At 38.1% G+C, this 22,711-nt stretch overlaps 1 protein-coding gene across 2 annotated transcripts in view; it reads right to left on the reverse strand.

The window, feature by feature from the left end:
- Positions 1 to 1,148: 1,148 nt before the first annotated feature.
- LOC128697587 (uncharacterized) overlaps positions 1,149 to 22,711 on the reverse strand; it is a 59,606-nt gene continuing 38,043 nt past the window's right edge. The window contains exons 8-13 of one of the 2 annotated variants that reach the window (XM_053789421.2): positions 19,350 to 19,447; positions 17,934 to 17,982; positions 15,947 to 16,070; positions 12,173 to 12,289; positions 2,852 to 2,977; positions 1,149 to 1,477 (exon numbers count right to left, since the gene is read on the reverse strand). In XM_053789421.2, the coding sequence (XP_053645396.1) occupies positions 2,897 to 2,977; positions 12,173 to 12,289; positions 15,947 to 16,070; positions 17,934 to 17,982; positions 19,350 to 19,447 (469 nt within the window). In that variant the 3' untranslated portion in view covers positions 1,149 to 1,477; positions 2,852 to 2,896. The remainder of the gene's footprint in view (positions 1,478 to 2,851; positions 2,978 to 12,172; positions 12,290 to 15,946; positions 16,071 to 17,933; positions 17,983 to 19,349; positions 19,448 to 22,711) is intronic. The other variant, XM_053789420.2, reaches the window with a different exon arrangement.

Raw genomic sequence — 22,711 nt, forward strand, 5'->3', positions numbered from 1 at the left:
TTATAAAAAAAATAACATTTTTTTTTTTAAAATTTGGGCACTGGGGCCCATTTGATTTGGGCCTTGGACCCCGAAGGGGTTAATTTTATTCATCATTTCCCTGTATTGTTTTTCTTTTCATCTATATTTCATGTAAAAAAAGTTTTAATACTTCTGGGGGTCAGAACGGATTAATTGTATTTACATTGTTTCTTTTAAAAATTTATTAAAAAAGTCTTTTTATAATCCCGCACTTCCAGAACGGATTAATGACAATAAACAGGGACCACTGTATAACTAAAACTATTTAAAAACCCACAAGGGTAATACATGCTGCACAGTTAAAAAAAAAAAATTTCAAAATATTTACAACATTTTGTACACACAAATGGGGTTTTAAAATATAAAAATATCAGATGCACTTTAACAAAACATTAGAAACTGGAAAGCAATCCTTTTAACACATAAAACAATTCCAAGGGGTTCTTATGTGTTCCCTTGTCATTAAAAAGGGACCTTAAAGTTTATAGTTCAGCAGCAAATTTAACACTTGCCAAGTGGCATTAGCAATCTGATGTTTTCTACTACTTTTCCCATTGAAAATTTAATTTTTTTAAAGAAAAATTTGGTTTTTTATTTTGTACAGCATGTAAATTAGGAGCCTTCATTTTTTTTTTGGCCCCGCGGGCCCCAGAGGAAATGGTAATGTACAAACAAACTAAAAAACTGCAACTCTTTCCAGATTACTTTGTGACTTTAATATAAAAATCCAGTCTCCTTGACCTTTTAAAAGCTGTGGAAAACAGGATGAACAGGGGTGGTGTGGCTCAGTTTTTAAACAACATCAAAGCACTTCTGAAAGACAGCCAGAGAATAAGTGAAAGTGAATCTTTCTTGCTTAGCCACCCTACTCTGCAGCTCATGGCCAATGTGTTAGTCCAGACTTATAGAGTAGCATACAAAATGGATATTGGCTGCTTGTATTTTACAAAATGAAACCACAAGCTCAATGAAAAGCTAAATAAGAGCAAGAACATCATTCCACCAATCACTCCTCTTTCATCCTGCCCCACCCTCCTATAACCACAAACTTCGCCTCACATTCTAATACTGCATTTTTAAAACTATTCCAACCCTCTTCAACCCCCACTACTCATCTTTGCACTAGCCCACCTTTCTGCCATAGTCGCTTCACCTCAATATATTTATACAGGTGGAAGATACTAATAATGGGAAATTACTTCAGTGTTTTCTTGAAAATACAATAAAATTATAGTTGAATTACACAGTATTAGAATGACTGGAAGAGTTTCACTAAATATTAACATTTTTCAGAAAAAAATGGAAGCAATAAAAATTTATAATACTGTACTTTCAAGAATTCTAGATGTGCCAAGGGGATGGGATTACAAATATGAACTTGATTTAAACCTCCATAGGAGAGCTGCTGCACACTATTCTTGATGACGTGTTGAAAAAAAGAAAATACACAACTCATCTGCAAAGAGTAAAAACAGTCAAAATTAGACAAATATTTTGGAAAGCATTAAAAACAATCTCACATTACCACAATCTAAATATGTCTAATGATAAATTTAAGCCTGCTGTTGGGCACTACAAAATATTTCGTTTGAATATAGTACAGCACTAAGAAGGAAGGCAGGGTAAGGGTCATCTTAGGAAAGGTTGGAGGAAGGGGGTAAAGGAGATTTGTGTGCATGGGGCTTAGACTTCTCGCAAGCATGGGCGAGCGTGTTAGAGTGGAAGCATGTGGTTTTTATGACTTGACATGCTGTTGGAGTGTGAGCAAAGTAGCATGTATGAAGGGATTCAGGGAAACTGGTTAACTGGACCTCAGTCCTGGAGGCGAGAAGTATAGTGCTCGTGTTCTGAAGAGGGGTTGAGATATATTGCAGTGTTTGAACTGTAATGTAGGCATGCTTTTGGCAAGAGACTGATGGAGTGATTGATGATAAGAGTGTTTCTTCTTTTTCGGGTCACTCTGCTTCAGTGAGAAACAGCTGTGTTAATTTTTTTTTTTATTAAGAAAACTGATTTGACCTCAAATTACTGAAGTAAGCTTATTAAACACTGATTCCATAAGCATCACTTGTCCCTTCACCATTCATTTTTCCCTCCAAAGTTTATGACTAACAAACTTTCCCACTTTCTCCGAGTGTAAAGACAAATTGCGAGAAATCACCAATGGTATAATTCTGCTTGGTTGGTTAATTAACCCTCAAAGGGGTTCCCTTTATGGAATATTCCAAACCTACCTGAACTTGCAAACTGATTTGCTACTCAGATAATAATGGCACTAGTAACCTCAAGCTACTCTTATCAGAGTTAATTTTTTTTTCACATCACCATATTAAAAATGTTTACTTATGTAGCTTTACATATAGTCTTCATTTGTCATAACATGCTGGCCATGAGCTATGAGGAGAGGCTAACAGAAGAACCAGGGAGGATATGATAACATGCAAAATACTTGGGGAAATTGATAAGGTAGTCAGGGATAGGGCGCTTTAGAGCCAAGAAATAGGAACTCGGGAGCAACGTTGGAAGTTAAAGGCACAGATGAGCCACAGAGATGTTAGAAAGTATTTCTTCGGTCTCGAGTGGTTTGGGAGATGGAATGATCTTGGTGTGGAACTGGTGGAGGCAGTCTTCAAACATAATTTTAAGAGCAGGTACAATAGGGCCCATGAGGCTAAGAGGGAGTGAATCTGAAGAGTGGAAGGTTAAGAGGTAAGGCCAGGATCTGAGAATCAACCCCTGAAATCCAAGTAGGGGAGTACTGTATTGAATATATTCATAGAAAAAGGTATATAATACCACAATACAAAAAAATAAAAACTGGGCTACTCACCTGTCATACACACTAGTAGTTCTCCAGATGAAAATTGGACAAATTTTAGTAGTTGCTCCCTCCCCGTGGTGTTACATTTTGCAACTCCTTCAATATGTTAAACTTTATCTCTGCTTCACAGACCACCTGTTGAAAAGTCAGTAACAACGACAAATATTTCCAACAGCAAACAATAACACATGAAATACCGCAGAGTATTCATTCATTCATTCATTTATTTTGTCACTCGGTGGTTTTCGTAATTCACCATCACTCACTGGCTAACTGTTAATAGTTCTGGGTATCAGTGCCCCTGGATAGTTCTGGGTATCAGTGCCCCTGGTTTGAGAACAGGACTCCTAAATTAAAAGAAAATGTTACATTATTAAGAAACGGTAAAGTACAGGCAAGTGTATAATGAATGTAAGTGGAGGCTTTTAAGATTACTGTCATCTTAGGACTTAGTGAAAGTAATGATTAGCAATCCTGCCAAACTTCAAAAAAATTAAGCAGGCTTCAGTTTTACACAGGACAGTCATACCTTCCTGGGTTGGTCCCTACAAAGCTACTAATGTCTCCAGAAGTTCCTTTGTAGTAGGCTCTGTTTTCAGTTGGTTCAATACAAATTTTTTGAAGTCAAGTTCTCTGGTAGGAACCTGAGGAGTTGCCTTATTTTCTTTATTTGTTCGGTGAATTACTCTGCTGTTGATGATGGTGGCTTTTATACATGGATAATTACTGGGTTCTTATTCTCCACATTTATTCCAAGCATTTCCACCATACTCACTGATTTTTAACAAGTTATTGCAAATATGCAAGTCTTTCAGATAAATCTACCACTACCAACTTTTTACTCTATTGTATCAATATAAATTATAATCTGGGATCCATATTTCATTATTTGATTAGTTTGAGTTTCCGTGCTTCCTAAGTCAGGCGATTTATGTGCAGAACTATTTTTCCATCTTTGTTTTTATGCCTTGTATATTTGCTAGGATGAAGGTTATTTATTTGGATTAAGTTTTGCACTGATGATCATGTCAGTAAATATAACCCTTTTGTGGTCAGTGCCGTAGTACTTTGATTTTAAGGTCAGGGTCCATGGTAAAAAATTATGTGATGAGGTCAGCTCACTCATAAGCTATGAGCTGTAAATCTGGGCCTAGATATGAGAGAATGGGTCTATGCAGTGAGGGTGCACCACAAAAAAAAATCTTGCCTCAAGCAGTGCATGACAGGGAGGGGGGGGGATGACTATATGTATGATTTAAAATTTTGAATTTGCGATGTATTTTCGGATGGTTTTAATGGTTTTTATTTTCAGTTTCTTGGTATCATTTGATAGAATGGAAGATACAGAAATAGAGATAATTCTGATTGGTTTCAGGACTGAAAGTAGCTTGAAATCAAGCTCAAAGAAACTGAAATATTCGATTTTTGTCGATATTCCAGAGGACACAAATCACGTCACTCTTCCAATACATGTCCAAGTGGTTGGAAATGTTTTAGTGCCAGCAATGTCAACACTTTATTCTGAACCCTATTTTTAAATTGGCAATTCTTGAATTTTGCGTGAAACTGGCCAAGTTACCAATTTCTGATCATTTTATTGGGTAGTTGAAATAGTTATACGAGTTGTTTCTTGTACTCAATTGATAGAATGGAAGGCATACTAGTGAAATATGTGCCTAAGAGTTTGGTCAGCTGGAACAATGGAATTGGCCTAAAATAGGATTCAAAGTGGGTGAAATCACCAGTGCATAAATATCGCCAAGACTGCTAATCTTGGAAAAGTACTTAATTCAGATCAGGGTCTTTACCCTCAAGGGGTTAACTCTGGCAAGTTCGGCGCTGCTTCCATTCGTGTCGTTTGACATGCCTCTTCTGCCAGGTAGAACTCCATCTTAGTAATGCGGCTGGGGAATTGAAAGGGCACAATAAATGATCAATTTCTTCAAACTGTTCCATATTAGCTGGGCTATCGTGCTTTCACCAGATTATGTGACAAGCACTAACAGCCTGGCTGATCAGGATATCCATTATAAGACCCATAGCACATGCGAAAGACATGCTGTTTCTTAGGACATTTTCTAAAGTAATGTGGAAAGTCAAACACCACCTGGATTCGTTTCTGGAATGCGATATAACAACAGACAATATAAAGCATACCATATTACAGTACGATATACAATAGGCCGTCATTTAGCACGATTTTGTCTTGCACGTTTTTGTTATAGCATGATTAAAGAATTGTGGCATATTTTTGTTTAACAATTCGTAAAATTAGTTTAACACAGTTGCATGAGGGGAAAAAATTCTGAGCGCCCGGTCACCCGCCAGGCGGGATGGTCTATGGGTTAGTGGGTTACACCACTGTGTCAACAGGGAAGAGCTATTGCCATCCCCTGCCTCCCTAAGCCACCCACACCACCCTCCCAGCCTTCAGTTCAGTTCATATGCGTGTAGGATGACGATACTCTGGAAACTCGCTGTGTTTATTTACATAAGTATTTTCTTATTTTCATTGCCATTTGTTAAATCTAGACCAGCTGATGATGCCTTACCGTCAGCTGTATAATGTACTGCAGGGTAAAAGAGCCCAGAGATCCATTACAGAATTTATGCACACTCCAATACAACCATTGACTTCAGTACCAGAACCTCTACCATCCACTTATGCCAACAACCATCCATCTCAGCCCAGTAGGAACCACACCATCCATATCCTCTCTCTTCACAATCATCCACAAATACCAATACCCACAATTTAAGGTAAGAAATACTATTATTTCTATTGCAGTTGTAGTCTTAAGCAGTAATATAACACGACAATGCACTACAATTACATATTTACTTTTATTTTGTAAGATCTGGAGGTCTAAAAAAAAGTTATTTGGCTTTTTGGGGGCTCCCAGGAACGTAACCCTATTTTTCCCACAAGTTCTTCAGTTTGTCTGACACAGCGTTTTTCAGGAACGTAACTACTGTGCTAAATGATAAGTCTACTGTATACAGTATATTGTATGTTATATATGGTATACTACATATTGTTTTTTGTTCAGGAAATTAGTCCTGATGATGGCAATTGACTTCTCAAAAAATGTTTATTGTATTCCATTACAGTAAGACCTCTCATTAATGGATGTCAGACAAAAAATTAGCCAAATGCTCACATCAGTGGATAAAATGGACAAAAGTCCATAATTCTGCATTTTGTCTGTTTGGATAGTCAAGTTGTCTTCTGAAGTATGGGACCAAGGCCACCTGCGCCAGTCTATTGCTTGTGCTCACTCGCATATACACTTGCCATTAAGTTATTTTCCCTGGATTTAGAGCATTTAGCATGACTATTAACATATTAAGTGAAGTATAATTAACAATGACTTCCAAAGCAAGTGGTGGTGCCAACAGAAAACGTGGTTCTCAATGTTAAGAAAAAATGAATTAATAAAGAAGGGCGAGTGGTATTTCAGTGGCACAGGTATGTAAAATCTACGCCTTCTCGGTATTATGTTATGTTTACTAGTAGAGCTCTACTGCTCTTCTGACTTAGAATAAAAGCTATTTCAATGTCCCATAACAATCACAGCAGTTACCACCTTGGCTCTCCACCACAAAAGTCAAGTAAAATTATTGTAAGTACATAAAGTACTATAAAATTAAACTTCAGGGTTAATAACCCCAATAAAATCATACTGACTTCTACTGAACTTTAGAGTATTCTTGATATTTATGCACTGAATATTCTCAATTTTTTTTATACAGTTTTTTTTTCAACAAGTCGGCCATCTCCCACCGAGGCAGGGTGACCCAAAAAAGAAAGAAAATCCCCAAAAAGAAAATACTTTCATCATCATTCAACACTTTCACCACACTCACACATTATCACTGTTTTTGCAGAGGTGCTCAGAATACAACAGTTTAGAAGCATATACGCATAAAGATACACAACATATCCCTCCAAACTGCCAATATCCCAAACCCCTCCTTTAAAGTGCAGGCACTGTACTTCCCATTTCCAGGACTCAAGTCCGACTATATGAAAATAACCGGTTTCCCTGAATCCCTTCACTAAATATTACCCTGCTCACACTCCAACAGATCGTCAGGTCCCAAGTACCATTCATCTCCATTCACTCCTATCTAAGACGCTCACGCACGCTTGCTGGAAGTCCAAGCCCCTTGCCCACAAAACCTCCTTTACCCCCTCTCTCCAACCCTTTCGAGGACGACCCCTACCCCGCCTTCCTTCCCCTATAGATTTATATACTTTCCATGTCATTCTACTTTGATCCATTCTCTCTAAATGACCAAACCACCTCAACAACCCCTCTTCTGCCCTCTGACTAATACTTTTATTAACTCCACACCTTCTCCTAATTTCCACACTCCGAATTTTCTGCATAATATTTACACCACACATTGCCCTTAAACAGGACATCTCCACTGCCTCCAACTGTCTCCTCGCTGCTGCATTTACCACCCAAGCTTCACACCCATATAAGAGTGTTGGTACTACTATACTTTCATACATTCCCTTCTTTGCCTCCATAGATAACGTTTCTTGACTCCACATATACCTCAACGCACCACTCACCTTTTTTTCCCTCATCAATATATATATATATATATATATATATATATATATATATATTTTTTTTCAACAAGTCGGCCGTCTCCCACCGAGGCAGGGTGACCCAAAAAAGAAAGAAAATCCCCAAAAAGAAAATACTTTCATCATCATTCAACACTTTCACCACACTCGCACATTATCACTGTTTTTGCAGAGGTGCTCAGAATACAACAGTCTAGAAGCATACACATATAAAGATACACAACATATCCCTCCAAACTGCCAATATCCCAAACCCCTCCTTTAACCCTTTCAGGGTCCGTCCCGTAGATCTACGGCTTTACGTTCAGGGTCCAAACCGTAGATCTACGCCATGAGCTCAGCTCACTCTGATAAACTGTGAGTGGTACATTTGGGCCTAGATATGAGAGAATACATCTATGTGGTATGTGTGCACCACATAAAACAGATCCTGCAGCACACTGTGTATAATGAGAGAAAAAAAATGAAATCATGATTTTTCAATTAAAACAGCAACTTTGCAGTGTTTTTTCGTATGTTTTTTATAGTTGTATTTGCGATTTCTTGGTCTCATTTGATAGAATGGAAGACATATTACAGAAATAGAGATGATTTTGATTGGTTTTAGCATTGGAAATGGCTTGAAACTGAGCTCAAAGTAGCAGAAATGTTAAATTTTTGCCGATATTCAAGAGTAAACAAACGACCTCACACGTCTAATACACATCAGTTGGTGGGTCTAATATACATTCACAAATATGGTGATGATATTTATACAATTATTACAGTATTGCATAACAGTAAATCTTCTATTTTTTGGTGTGAATAAAAATTCATTATGTGAATAAAAAATCAAAATGGAATTTATTTGTAAAGCCTCAAAACATAACTAATGAACAGAGGAAATGTTAGTTTAGTGCAAGGAATGCCTACATTGTTCATTCTGGACCCTATTTTGAAATGGGAATATTTTGAACTTTGTGTTAAATTGGCCAAATTAACAATTTCCGATCACTTTATTTTGTAGTTGAAACAGTTGACTTGGCGATTTCTTGTGCTCAATCGATAGAATAGAAGTAATACTAGTGAAATAGCTAAGAATTTGGTTGTTTGGAATAATGTAATTGGCCTAAAATGGGAGTCAAAGTCGGCAAAATCGCCGATTCGTAAATATCGCTGACACATCAAAATTCGCGAGAGCATAATTTCGTCAATTTTCCACCAAATTTCGTACTTTTTGTTTTATTACCTTCACAAAAAGATTCTCTATGATTTCATAAGAAAAAATAAAAAATTTTTTTTTTTTTAAATTCTTGGACACTGGTGCGTGACTCCAGATTTGGGCCTTGGACCCTGAAAGGGTTAAAGTGCAGGCATTGTACTTCTCATTTCCAGGACTCAAGTCCGACTATATGAAAATAACCGGTTTCCCTGAATCCCTTCACTAAATATTACCCTGCTCACACTCCAACAGATCGTCAGGTCCCAAGTACCATTCGTCTCCATTCACTCCTATCTAACACGCTCACGCACGCTTGCTGGAAGTCCAAGCCCCTTACCCACAAAACCTCCTTTACCCCCTCTCTCCAACCCTTTCGAGGACGACCCCTACCCCGCCTTCCTTCCCCTATAGATTTGTATGCTTTCCATGTCATTCTACTTTGATCCATTCTCTCTAAATGACCAAACCACCTCAACAACCCCTCTTCTGCCCTCTGACTAATACTTTTATTAACTCCACACCTTCTCCTAATTTCCACACTCCGAATTTTCTGCATAATATTTACACCACACATTGCACTTAAACAGGACATCTCCACTGCCTCCAACCGTCTCCTCGCTGCTGCATTTACCACCCAAGCTTCACACCCATATAAGAGTGTTGGTACTACTATACTTTCATACATTCCCTTCTTTGCCTCCATAGATAACGTTTTTTGACTCCACATATACCTCAACGCACCACTCACCTTTTTTCCCTCATCAATTCTATGATTAACCTCATCCTTCATAAATCCATCCGCCGACACGTCAACTCCCAAGTATCTGAAAACATTCACTTCTTCCATACTCCTCCTCCCCAATTTGATATCCAATTTTTCTTTATCTAAATCATTTGACACCCTCATCACCTTACTCTTTTCTATGTTCACTTTCAACTTTCTACCTTTACACACATTCCCAAACTCATCTACTAACCTTTGCAATTTTTCTTTAGAATCTCCCATAAGCACAGTATCATCAGCAAAAAGTAACTGTGTCAATTCCCATTTTGAATTTGATTCCCCATAATTTAATCCCACCCCTCTCCCAAACACCCTAGCATTTACTTCCTTTACAACCCCATCTATAAATATATTAAACAACCATGGTGACATTACACATCCCTGTCTAAGACCTACTTTTACCGGGAAGTAGTCTCCCTCTCTTCTACACACCCTAACCTGAGCCTCACTATCCTCATAAAAACTCTTTACAGCATTTAATAACTTACCACCTATTCCATATACTTGCAACATCTGCCACATTGCTCCTCTATCCACTCTATCATATGCCTTTTCTAAATCCATAAATGCAATAAAAACTTCCCTATCTTTATCTAAATACTGTTCACATATATGCTTCAATGTAAACACCTGATCTACACATCCCCTACCCACTCTAAAACCTCCTTGCTCATCCGCAATCCTACATTCTGTCTTACCTCTAATTCTTTCAATTATAACCCTACCGTACACTTTTCCTGGTATACTCAGTAAGCTTATTCCTCTATAATTTTTACAGTCTCTTTTGTCCCCTTTCCCTTTATATAAAGGGACAATACATGCTCTCTGCCAATCCCTAGGTACCTTCCCCTCTTTCATACATTTATTAAACAAAAGTACCAACCACTCCAACACTATATCCCCCCCTGCTTTTAACATTTCTGTCATGATCCCATCAGTTCCAGCTGCTTTACCCCCTTTCATTTTACGTAATGCCTCACGTACCTCCCCCACACTTACATTCTGCTCTTCTTCACTCCTAAAAGATGGTATACCTCCCTGACCAGTGCATGAAATTACTGCCTCTGTTTCTTCCTTAACATTTAAAAGTTCCTCAAAATATTCTCGCCATCTACCCAATACCTCCATCTCCCCATCTACTAACTCCCCTACTCTGTTTTTAACTGACAAATCCATATTTTCCCTAGGCTTTCTTAACTTGTTTAACTCACTCCAAAATTTTTTCTTATTTTCATTAAAATTTCTTGACAGTGCCTCTCCCACTCTATCATCTGCTCTCCTTTTGCACTCTCTCACCACTCTCTTTACCTTTCTTTTACTCTCCATATACTTTGCTCTTCTTATAACACTTCTGCTTTGTAAAAACCTCTCATAAGCTACCTTTTTCTCTTTTATCACACCCTTTACTTCCTCATTCCACCAATCACTCCTCTTTCCTCCTGTCCCCACCCTCCTATAACCACAACTTCTGCCCCACATTCTAATACTGCATTTTTAAAACTATTCCAACCCTCTTCAACCCCCCCACTACTCATCTTTGCACTAGCCCACCTTTCTGCCAACAGTCGCTTATATCTCACCCGAACTTCCTCCTCCCTTAGTTTAAACACTTTCACCTCCCTCTTACTTGTTGTTGCCACCTTCCTCTTTTCCCATCTACCTCTTACTCTAACTGTAGCTACAACTAAATAATGATCCGATATATCAGTTGCCCCTCTATAAACATGTACATCCTGGAGCCTACCCATCAACCTTTTATTCACCAATACATAATCTAATAAACTACTTTCATTACATGCTACATCATACCTTGTATATTTATTTATCCTCTTTTTCATAAAATATGTATTACTTATTACCAAATCTCTTTCTACACATAGCTCAATTAAAGGCTCCCCATTTACATTTACCCCTGGCACCCCAAATTTACCTACTACTCCCTCTATAACATTTTTACCCACTTTAGCATTGAAATCCCCAACCACCATTACTCTCACACTTGATTCAAAACTCCCCACGCATTCACTCAACATTTCCCAAAATCTCTCTCTCTCCTCTACACTTCTCTCTTCTCCAGGTGCATACACGCTTATTATAACCCACTTTTCACATCCAATCTTTATTTTACTCCACATAATCCTTGAATTAATACATTTATAGTCCCTCTTTTCCTGCCATAGCTTATCCTTCAACATTATTGCTACTCCTTCTTTAGCTCTAACTCTATTTGAAACCCCTGACCTAATCCCATTTATTCCTCTCCATTGAAACTCTCCCACCCCCTTCAGCTTTGTTTCACTTAAAGCCAGGACATCCAGCTTCTTCTCATTCATAACATCCACAATCATCTCTTTCTTATCATTTGCACAACATCCATGGTGCTTTATATAAATTAAGCATGCATACATTGTATAGATTTAGAATAAAAAATTAAGAAAAAGCACATTTTTTTTTATTATTTATTGGCAGGTTTTTGAGGCAGTACTTGTGGCCCAGTGAGCAGACTGAAAAGCTTGAAGTTACCACTCAATTGTCACTTATTTTGTAGTTTTATTAATTGTAATATCATGGGCTTCCTAGTTCTATGAAAGGAATTTTTCCAGTGGTGTTCAGCCAATTTAAAATTGCACAATGTAGGCTCACATGTGAAGGTTTACTGTACATAGAAGGGCCAAAACAGTTATTTAAATTTATAACAAAGTAAAACAGAATCCAAAATAAGGAAAACAATCTTTTACTCACACGAACAGCATTTTGAGAGCCTCTACGTTGATGGAACTCCTTGAGAGATTTAAAAAGGAGAGAGATTACCTCTATAGCAAGCAGAGCATCAGGATCACTCTTCACTGAACAATCAGCCTGATAAAAAAAAAAAAAAATGATCAGTAATAGGCCATTATTAGCATGCCACAGAAGTATGCAATGAGACTTAGTTCCAGAGATATGGGGTATGAGCTACAAGAAAAGGTTAACGGAATTCAATTTAATGATGCTGGAGGACAGAAGGGCCAAGGAAGACAACATACAAAATATAGGTTGAGAGGGGGGGAAGCAGATACTAGGGGGAACAGCTGGAAGCTAGACAAACGAGTCACAGAGCAGTTGAAAAGTGGAATGACCTCAGTGAAGAAGTGGTGGAAGCAGACTTCATACACAGTTTTAAGAGTAGGTACAATAGGTCAATGAGACTAGGAGTGTGTGAATCTGGCAAGATGAGAGGCAGGGCTGGGAGCTAAGATTTAACCACTGCAACCATATAGGCGAGTACATATGAGGCACTGAAAAGAAAGCCATAAAACTCCAGTAAGCAAAAAGTGCTTAGTGAGGAAAAATTGGGTTTTCTATACAAAAATGTTCATCAAAGATAAGAGCAGTACTTTGTACAGGCGAGTACCAGTTCAAAAGTGCAAGTGGGATATTCTCTCTACAGCTGGAAATGTAAACATAAAAAAGAACAGCAAATCTGAAAAATTGTGAAAGAAATCCAAATGCCAAGAATACAGTGGACCCCCGCATAACGATGGCATCACATAGCGATTAATCCGCATACCGCTTGCTTTAATCGCAAAAATTTTGCCGCGCATACCGATTAAAAACCCGCTCACCGATTTTCGTCCGAGACGCGTCCAATGTGCGCCCTCAGCCAGCCTCACATGTGCCGCCCGTGCCATTGTTTACCAGCCAGCCTCCGCGGTAACATCCAAGCATACAATCGGAATATTTCGTATTATTACAGTGTTTTCGGTGCTGTTTCTGGAAAATAAGTGACCATGGGCCCCAAGAAAGCTTCTAGTGCCAACCGTACACCAATAAGGGTGAGAATTCCAATAGAAATGAAGAAAGAGATCATTGATAAGTATGAAAGTGGAGTGCGTATCGCCGACCTAGTCAAGTTGTACAAGAAACCCCAATCAACCATCGCTACTATTGTGGGCACCAGAAAGACAATCAAGGAAGCTGTTCTTGCCAAAGGTTTAACTGTGTTTTCGAAACAAAGATCGCAAGTGATGGAAGATGTTGAGAGACTCTTATTGGTGTGGATAAATGAAAAACAGCTAGCAGGAGATAGCGTCTCTCAAGCGATCATATGTGAAAAGGCTAGGAAGTTGCATGACGATTTAATTAAAAAAATGCCTGCAACTAGTGATGATGTGAGTGAATTTAAGGCCAGCAAAGGTTGGTTTGAGAGATTTAAGAAGCGTAGTGGCATCCATAGTGTGATAAGGCATGGTGAGGCTGCCAGTTCGGACCACAAAGCGGCTGAAAAATATGTGCAGGAATTCAAGGAGTACATAGACAGTGAAGGACTGAAACCTGAACAAGTGTTTAATTGTGATGAAACAGGCCTGTTCTGGAAGAAAATGCCAAGCAGGACCTACATTACTCAGGAGGAAAAGGCACTCCCAGGACATAAGCCTATGAAAGACAGGCTTACTTTGTTGATGTGTGCCAATGCTAGTGGTGATTGCAAAGTTAAGCCTTTATTAGTGTATCACTCTGAAACTCCCAGAGCGTTCAGGCAAAAGAATGTCCTCAAGGATAATTTGTGTGTGCTGTGGAGGGCAAACAGTAAGGCATGGGTCACTAGGGACTTTTTCTATAACTGGTTACACCATGCATTTGCCCCCAATGTGAAAGATTACCTAACTGAAAAGAAATTAGAACTTAAGTGCCTCCTGGTGTTAGACAATGCCCCTGGTCATCCTACAGACGTGGCAGAGCGACTTTATGGGGACATGAGCTTCATTAAGGTGAAGTTTTTGCCTCCTAATACCACTCCTCTCCTGCAGCCCATGGACCAGCAGGTTATTGCAAACTTCAAAAAACTGTACACAAAAGCTCTGTTTGAAAGGTGCTTTGTAGTGACCTCAGAAACTCAACTGACTCTAAGAGAGTTTTGGAGAGAGCACTTTAATATCCTCAATTGTGTAAACCTTATAGGTAAGGCTTGGGAGGGAGTGACTAAGAAGACCTTGAACTCTGCTTGGAAGAAACTGTGGCCAGAATGTGTAGACAAAAGGGATTTTGAAGGGTTTGAGGCTAACCCTGAGAGGATTATGCCACTTGAGGAATCCATTGTGGCATTGGGAAAGTCCTTGGGGTTGGAGGTTAGTGGGGAGGATGTGGAAGAGTTGGTGGAGGAGGACAATGAAGAACTAACCACTGATGACCTGATAGATCAACTTCAAGAGCAAGAGGCCAGACCTGAGGAAACTGGTTCAGAGGAGGGGAGAGAGAAATTGAAGAAGTTGCCTACTACAAAGATTAAAGAAATCTGTGCAAAGTGGCTTGAAGTGCAAACCTTCATGGATGAAAATCACCCTCACACAGCTATTGCAAGCCGTGTTGGCAACCTGTACACTGACAATGTTGTGAAACACTTTAGGGAAGTCATAAAGGAACGAGAGGTACAGGCCACTAAGGACAGATATGTTGTGCGAAAGAAGTCCAGTGACTCTGAAGCTGGTCCTAGTGGCATTAAAAGAAGAAGGGAAGTAACCCCAGAAAAGGACTTGACACCTCTAAGTCTTAATGGAAGGGGATTCCCCTTCTAAACACTAACACTCTCTCCCCTCCTCCCATCCCATCAATCATCACCAGATCTTCAATAAAAGTAAGTGTCATGTAAGTGTGCATGCCTTTTTCAGTTTGTGTGTATTAAAATTAACATTTCATGTGGTAAAAAATTTTTTTTTTCATACTTTTGGGTGTCTTGCACGGATTAATTTTATTTCCATTATTTCTTATGGGGAAAATTCATTCACATACCGATTATTTCGCATAACAATTACCCCTCTTGCACGGATTAAAATCGTTATGCGGGGGTCCACTGTATTTTTACTAGTGCTACAGCAAATACTAAATTAAAGTGCTAAACAAGCAATTTAATTCACAAATTTATATGAAAAAAAAATAAAAACTTGAACTTGACAAAGAAATATACTAGGTGATAGCAGTGAAATTTGTGCGACAAAATGGGCACGTGAAGAATAAGATGCTACAAAATGGCAGAAATAAAAGAAAATATTGACAAAATAATTATGGATATTATGTCATAAGAGGCAACTAATATGCCAGGAGCAAGAGGCTAGTATCCATTTCTGTATAAATTACTAAATTAAGAGACTTTTTTTTTTTTTTTTTTGAAAGGTCACCCTATCTCAGTGGAATATGGCTGGCTCATTGATAAAATTATGAAGGAGATATCTAATATATACATTATGGACAATATACCAAAAAATTTACTTGGCACTCATTCCCAACAGATTAGAACTTTCTTTAAAAATTTTCCAGCAAGTATTGTAATTCCATGAGAAAATGATCCTGCACAAGAAATGAAATGAATAAAGGAAAAAATATGCAATTTACAGCTTGAAGGGCATTAGAAATGTCTAAGACAATACAGTATTAAAAAATTACCAAACTGCATTTCTCAAACTAAAAAAAAAGTAAAGAAGTTCAACAAGTACGGTACATACATATTTTATATAATAGTCTGAGAAATGACCAACATACCATCCTTTTGAGGAGTGATCCAGTGGGCCCTTTTGAGAGGCTTTCCCTTGAGGTGGGCCCGACACCTGGTACTGGAGAAGTGCGGCGGCCAAGGCAAGTGGGATGGTACGAGTCTTCTCCACCTCTAAGAAACTACTTGTTAGCCAACATAATAAAGAGCATCTTTATAACACTAATAATTAAACCATGAAGATTTTTTGGAAGAAACTGTCAACATTTACCCATTTAGGTGAGAATACAGTACAGTCTCTCCTCACTTAACGACGGAGTTCCGTTCCTAAGACCACGTTGGTAAATGAACTTGTCACTAAGCAAGGAGCATACTATAATGGTAGTGGGTTTGTGTCAACCATCTTTGATATTGTTTTAATGTCACCTTTGCACCCTTTATAACATTTTTAGTATATTTTTAAATGGATATGAGCTCTAATGTACATTAGGTATGCATACTGGTTCAGAGAGCCTGTTGTAAGTCTGAGTTGTCGGTAAACAAGTACGTCGCTAAGCAAGGAGAGACTGTACAGTAGGGCCCTGCTTTTATGGCAGCTTAAGTTCTAGGCTACTGCCATGAAGTGAAATCACCCTTTCTTTCACTTTTAAATGCATATAAGTGCATTGGCCTAGATAATGGCTTGGCTTCAAGGCATATTGTGACTAGTTTGATCTTCAGTCCACACCAGTAAAAGTTTTTCCATGTCAGCAATAAGGTTATCGTGTTTTCTTTAAACTTTGGTGTTCACTGGTGTAGCATTTAATTTCCTGCAACACTTTCTCCTTAAAGTTCATTTAAAGTAAGAGCCTTATGACATAATAGCTTCAAAACAAAACTTTAAAGTTTACAGATGGAACCAAGAGGCATAGAGCTTATGGCAACACCCAGTTTTATTTGTAGAAATTATCATCATCATCATAGATGGATTTATGAAAATGTCAATCATAATGTAATACACAACATTTAAAGTGCCCTAGAATTATTATGTTATTGCATCTTCGAATAATGATTTAATGTACCTGCATGCCAGCACAGTAAGTTTACTTAGGTACAGGTACACATAAGTACAAGTGTCAGCCATAGACACCTTGCTCACCGAGTTTAATCATCTCTAACTTTGTACTTAAAGTAAGAGTCTTACAACTCTTGCTATCACAATTACCCTTAGATTTCACTGTAACACAAAAAGATTATATATAAAATACACAATAACTTTAAAACACTTTAAACTTTAGAAAGTTTCCAAACATAATCAAGAGATGCAGAGCTCACAGAGAATGTAAACAAACAGTGGCACGTGAGCACTGTAATAGTGAATCAGGAGACATGTAAATGTATTAGTGAAGCACCATTAAGCACATTTCATTATCATAGCATACAAAATCAAGTTTCATTCTGTATGTATGCCTATGTTACTACTTGTGAACAGTTTTAAAAAATCTCATTGATAAAGGCTACACACTGACAATATATTGACTAAACATCGATAATACCACCAATGCCTGGGAAGCTTGGGTGTTTTGCTCAGCAATTTAGTAGGTAAAATAGGTCTTTTAGAATGATCCATGTCATATCACTTGTTCTTCACTCCTTCATTGACATAAGTTTTCACATTCTTTGTAGCTCAGTCACTAGTGTTAATCAGTTACAACCCCCTCAAGCTTTACTCTATTCTGTACAAGGTGAGGGTTACATACAAGAACACTTCATATTAAAAAGTATGTTCCGGTACAAAAGTTGCATTTACATACTTCTGTCTATTCCTGCATGTCACTCTTATGCTTACAAGCTTAGCCTTTGCTGATCTTATCCTGCAGGAGTGAAGATATTTTTTTGTTGTTATCCTGCTTTGATGGGAAATCGTTGATGCATTAAAAACATGAGACTCCCTTCCTTTATATAACACAACTGTTCACAACAAGAACACAGGTAGACTAAAGTGCATGCTAAATTTGATCATATGCAATACTTAAACTTTGGAAAATTCCCACTAACCGTCTATAATAAAGAGGGCTGCGGGAGACCTCTCTTCTGCTATATTCTCCTGAAATTGTATAAATTTATTAAAATAAAGAAGTTATAAGGCATGTGGAGACAGCTAAAACCATTTACAAGACCAAACAGTTAACAGTGTTTTATGTTTGTGTCCTATGGGTTGCTGGACCAAATGTTTTAAGGAGGCTGGTGATGATGCCTCGCCATTTTTCTGGGTCATGAACAGTGATCCCGGGTTTTTGGGTGTTTTTTTGTTTCTCAATGATTGACATTTTTTTTTTATATATATCACCAATGGAGGGGTGACTCCAGAGTTCCTGGGAATAAAAGTGTAGTCGAAGGCCTTGGAGGCCCACCTTCTGAGAGCTATCAGTGACAAGTCCAGTGTTTTCTTGACAGTCACATTCTCACCAACTAAATTATTTATTACTATTGCCATTTTTCAAGTGTGTGTTTTGGGGTAGACAGTTTTGTTTACTAAAGACTACTGATGGGCATAGGGATGATAATTTGATATCCTTTTCTATGTAGTAATTAATATGTGCACTTGTCAATTCTTTGCATTATTACTGGAGACTTGTTAATGTGTACTATTATGTGAAGTCACTTATGTTCTGTGTAGAGATGTATCGGATGTGAAAATTTAGATATCCCCGGATGCGGATGTGTATGAGGATGTCTTACTTATTTTGCGGATGCGGATATCTGTTTACAGTAAAATGTAGATTTTTTTTTTTTAACAAGTTGGCCGTCTCCCACTGAGGCAGGGTGACCCAAAAAGAAAGAAAATCCCCAAAAAGAAAATACTTTCATCATTCAACACTTTCACCTCACTCATACATAATCACTGTTTTTGCAGAGGTGTCCAGAACACAACAGTTTAGAAGCATATACGTATAAAGATACATAACATATCCCTCCAAACTGCCAACATCCCAAACCCCTCCTTTAAAGTGCAGGCATTGTACTTCCCAGTACTCAAGCCCAGCTATATAAATGCGGATGTGGATGTAAGAAATTGTGCGGATGTTCCGAGGAAGCGGATATCCGATACATCTCTAGTTCTGTGCCTGTTATTTTTGCAACCTTGCTCATTAGGATGTAAGCAGGTATCTGTGGTACTGGACAGTAATGATGTAATTAAGAGAACAGTTTCTCATTTTCTAACATTTTTTTTTTTTGTTCTGATGTAAACCAGATTACTCTTATTTGGCTATGTGTAAACGTTTACCTCTTGAGAGGTCCACTAACTTCATAGCACTACTTTCCAGAGAAATTTATTTTCAATGCAATACTTATTCAAATATTACAAAAACACTTAAAACAGAATATAGTTTAGTTTATGAAGCCAAAGTGAACAGGAACTCCAAATAATAGGAGGCAATACAATCAAAAAATAACTTGGCAATACATCACCTCGATCAAGAGATCTTGAATTATATGGGTCATCATAACGATCTCCAACTGGAGATCCCCAACGGGAAGATTTGTAGCTTTGATGTCTATCACTGTCCCTAAGAAAAAAATTAAGTAAACTATATAAATGAAAAGTTTAGCAGAATTTTATTCACAATGAAAATTAAATGTCAAAAATGAAATTCTGCTTTAACTTAAACCAGTGTCATGCAGTATAAAAAAAATAAATAGGTGTAAAAGACTATGCTTGCATTAAAAATGTACACTAATACTGATACAATAAACTAAGTACAGTGATTACCTTTTTGAGCTTGAAGGGTTGAGTGCCTGCTGTTAATCCCATTCTAATGCCCAAAGTCCTGTTATATCTGCTTTTGAACCCAAGTTAAAGTCCACTTCCACTCATTTCTGGGTTAGTTTGCTTGTCATACTTAAATTGAAAAGCTTAATGATAAAACTGTGGCTCATTTAGCTACTAATTTTTATAAAGTATTTATATTTATTTTTATAAGTTCGGGCGAGATATAAGCGACTATTGGCAGAAAGGTGGGATAGTGCAAAGATGAGTAATGGGGGGGTTGAAGAGGGTTGGAATAGTTTTAAAAATGCAGTATTAGAATGTGGGGCAGAAGTTTGTGGTTATAGGAGGGTGGGTGCAGGAGGAAAGAGGAGTGATTGGTGGAATGATGAAGTAAAGGGTGTGATAAAAGAGAAAAAGGTAGCTTATGAGAGGTTTTTACAAAGCAGAAGTGTTATAAGAAGAGCAGAATATATGGAGAGTAAAAGAAAGGTAAAGAGAGTGGTGAGAGAGTGCAAAAGGAGAGCAGATGATAGAGTGGGAGAGGCACTGTCAAGAAATTTTAATGAAAATAAGAAAAAATTTTGGAGTGAGTTAAACAAGTTAAGAAAGCCAAGGGAAAATATGGATTTGTCAGTTAAAAACAGAGTAGGGGAGTTAGTAGATGGGGAGATGGAGGTATTAGGTAGATGGCGAGAATATTTTGAGGAACTTTTAAATGTTAAGGAAGAAACAGAGGCAGTAATTTCATGCACTGGTCAGGGAGGTATACCATCTTTTAGGAGTGAAGAAGAGCAGAATGTAAGTGTGGGGGAGGTACGTGAGGCATTACGTAAAATGAAAGGGGGTAAAGCAGCTGGTACTGATGGGATCATGACAGAAATGTTAAAAGCAGGGGGGGATATAGTGTTGGAGTGGTTGGTACTTTTGTTCAATAAATGTATGAAAGAGGGGAAGGTACCTAGGGATTGGCGGAGAGCATGTATAGTCCCTTTATATAAAGGGAAAGGGGACAAAAGAGACTGTAAAAATTATAGAGGAATAAGCTTACTGAGTATACCAGGAAAAGTGTACGGTAGGGTTATAATTGAAAGAATTAGAGGTAAGACAGAATGTAGGATTGCGGATGAGCAAGGAGGTTTCAGAGTGGGTAGGGGATGTGTAGATCAAGTGTTTACATTGAAGCATATATGTGAACAGTATTTAGATAAAGGTAGGGAAGTTTTTATTGCATTTATGGATTTAGAAAAGGCATATGATAGAGTGGATAGAGGAGCAATGTGGCAGATGTTGCAAGTATATGGAATAGGTGGTAAGTTATTAAATGCTGTAAAGAGTTTTTATGAAGATAGTGAGGCTCAGGTTAGGGTGTGTAGAAGAGAGGGAGACTATTTCCCAGTAAAAGTAGGTCTTAGACAGGGATGTGTAATGTCACCATGGTTGTTTAATATATTTATAGATGGGGTTGTTAAGGAAGTAAATGCTAGGGTGTTTGGGAGAGGGGTGGGATTAAATTATGGGGAATCAAATTCAAAATGGGAATTGACACAGTTACTTTTTGCTGATGATACTGTGCTTATGGGAGATTCTAAAGAAAAATTGCAAAGGTTAGTGGATGAGTTTGGGAATGTGTGTAAAGGTAGAAAGTTGAAAGTGAACATAGAAAAGAGTAAGGTGATGAGGGTGTCAAATGATTTAGATAAAGAAAAATTGGATATCAAATTGGGGAGGAGGAGTATGGAAGAAGTGAATGTTTTCAGATACTTGGGAGTTGACGTGTCGGCGGATGGATTTATGAAGGATGAGGTTAATCATAGAATTGATGAGGGAAAAAAGGTGAGTGGTGCGTTGAGGTATATGTGGAGTCAAAAAACGTTATCTATGGAGGCAAAGAAGGGAATGTATGAAAGTATAGTAGTACCAACACTCTTATATGGGTGTGAAGCTTGGGTGGTAAATGCAGCAGCGAGGAGACGGTTGGAGGCAGTGGAGATGTCCTGTTTAAGGGCAATGTGTGGTGTAAATATTATGCAGAAAATTCGGAGTGTGGAAATTAGGAGAAGGTGTGGAGTTAATAAAAGTATTAGTCAGAGGGCAGAAGAGGGGTTGTTGAGGTGGTTTGGTCATTTAGAGAGAATGGATCAAAGTAGAATGACATGGAAAGCATATAAATCTATAGGGGAAGGAAGGCGGGGTAGGGGTCGTCCTCGAAAGGGTTGGAGAGAGGGGGTAAAGGAGGTTTTGTGGGTAAGGGGCTTGGACTTCCAGCAAGCGTGCGTGAGCGTGTTAGATAGGAGTGAATGGAGACGAATGGTACTTGGGACCTGACGATCTGTTGGAGTGTGAGCAGGGTAATATTTAGTGAAGGGATTCAGGGAAACCGGTTATTTTCATATAGTCGGACTTGAGTCCTGGAAATGGGAAGTACAATGCCTGCACTTTAAAGGAGGGGTTTGGGATATTGGCAGTTTGGAGGGATATGTTGTGTATCTTTATATGTGTATGCTTCTAGACTGTTGTATTCTGAGCACCTCTGCAAAAACAGTGATAATGTGCGAGTGTGGTGAAAGTGTTGAATGATGATGAAAGTATTTTCTTTTTGGGGATTTTCTTTCTTTTTTGGGTCACCCTGCCTCGGTGGGAGACGGCCGACTTGTTGAAAAAAAAAAAAAAAAAAAATTTATATATACATAAAATTTGGATGTGATCATATCACCTTCTGATATAATACACAGATAGCTCTTTCAGTTTCCTTCATAGCTCATTCTCCTCAAAACAAGTACCAGGCCCTTTGGTACTTTGGGATTTTTTTTTTCTTAACTAAGAGTGAGATAATAACCAATGAGATGATACTCTGTTTTTCTCCTTTCCCTGTCTCCCAGGTTCTGTCCAGGTCTTCCTGCAGTCTTCTGTTCTCATTATTTGGGAATAATCCACAAAAAGAATAAATGCAAGTTTATTCCTATTATCTGGTCATTAATTTTCATGAAGGATATTTGCTAGTTATATTTTGTCACCCTGAAACTTCATTCCTTCTTGTAATTCTATATTTTATTCAGTATTT

Source organism: Cherax quadricarinatus, chromosome 44, assembly GCF_038502225.1.
Source record: "Cherax quadricarinatus isolate ZL_2023a chromosome 44, ASM3850222v1, whole genome shotgun sequence".
NCBI lineage: Eukaryota > Metazoa > Arthropoda > Malacostraca > Decapoda > Parastacidae > Cherax > Cherax quadricarinatus.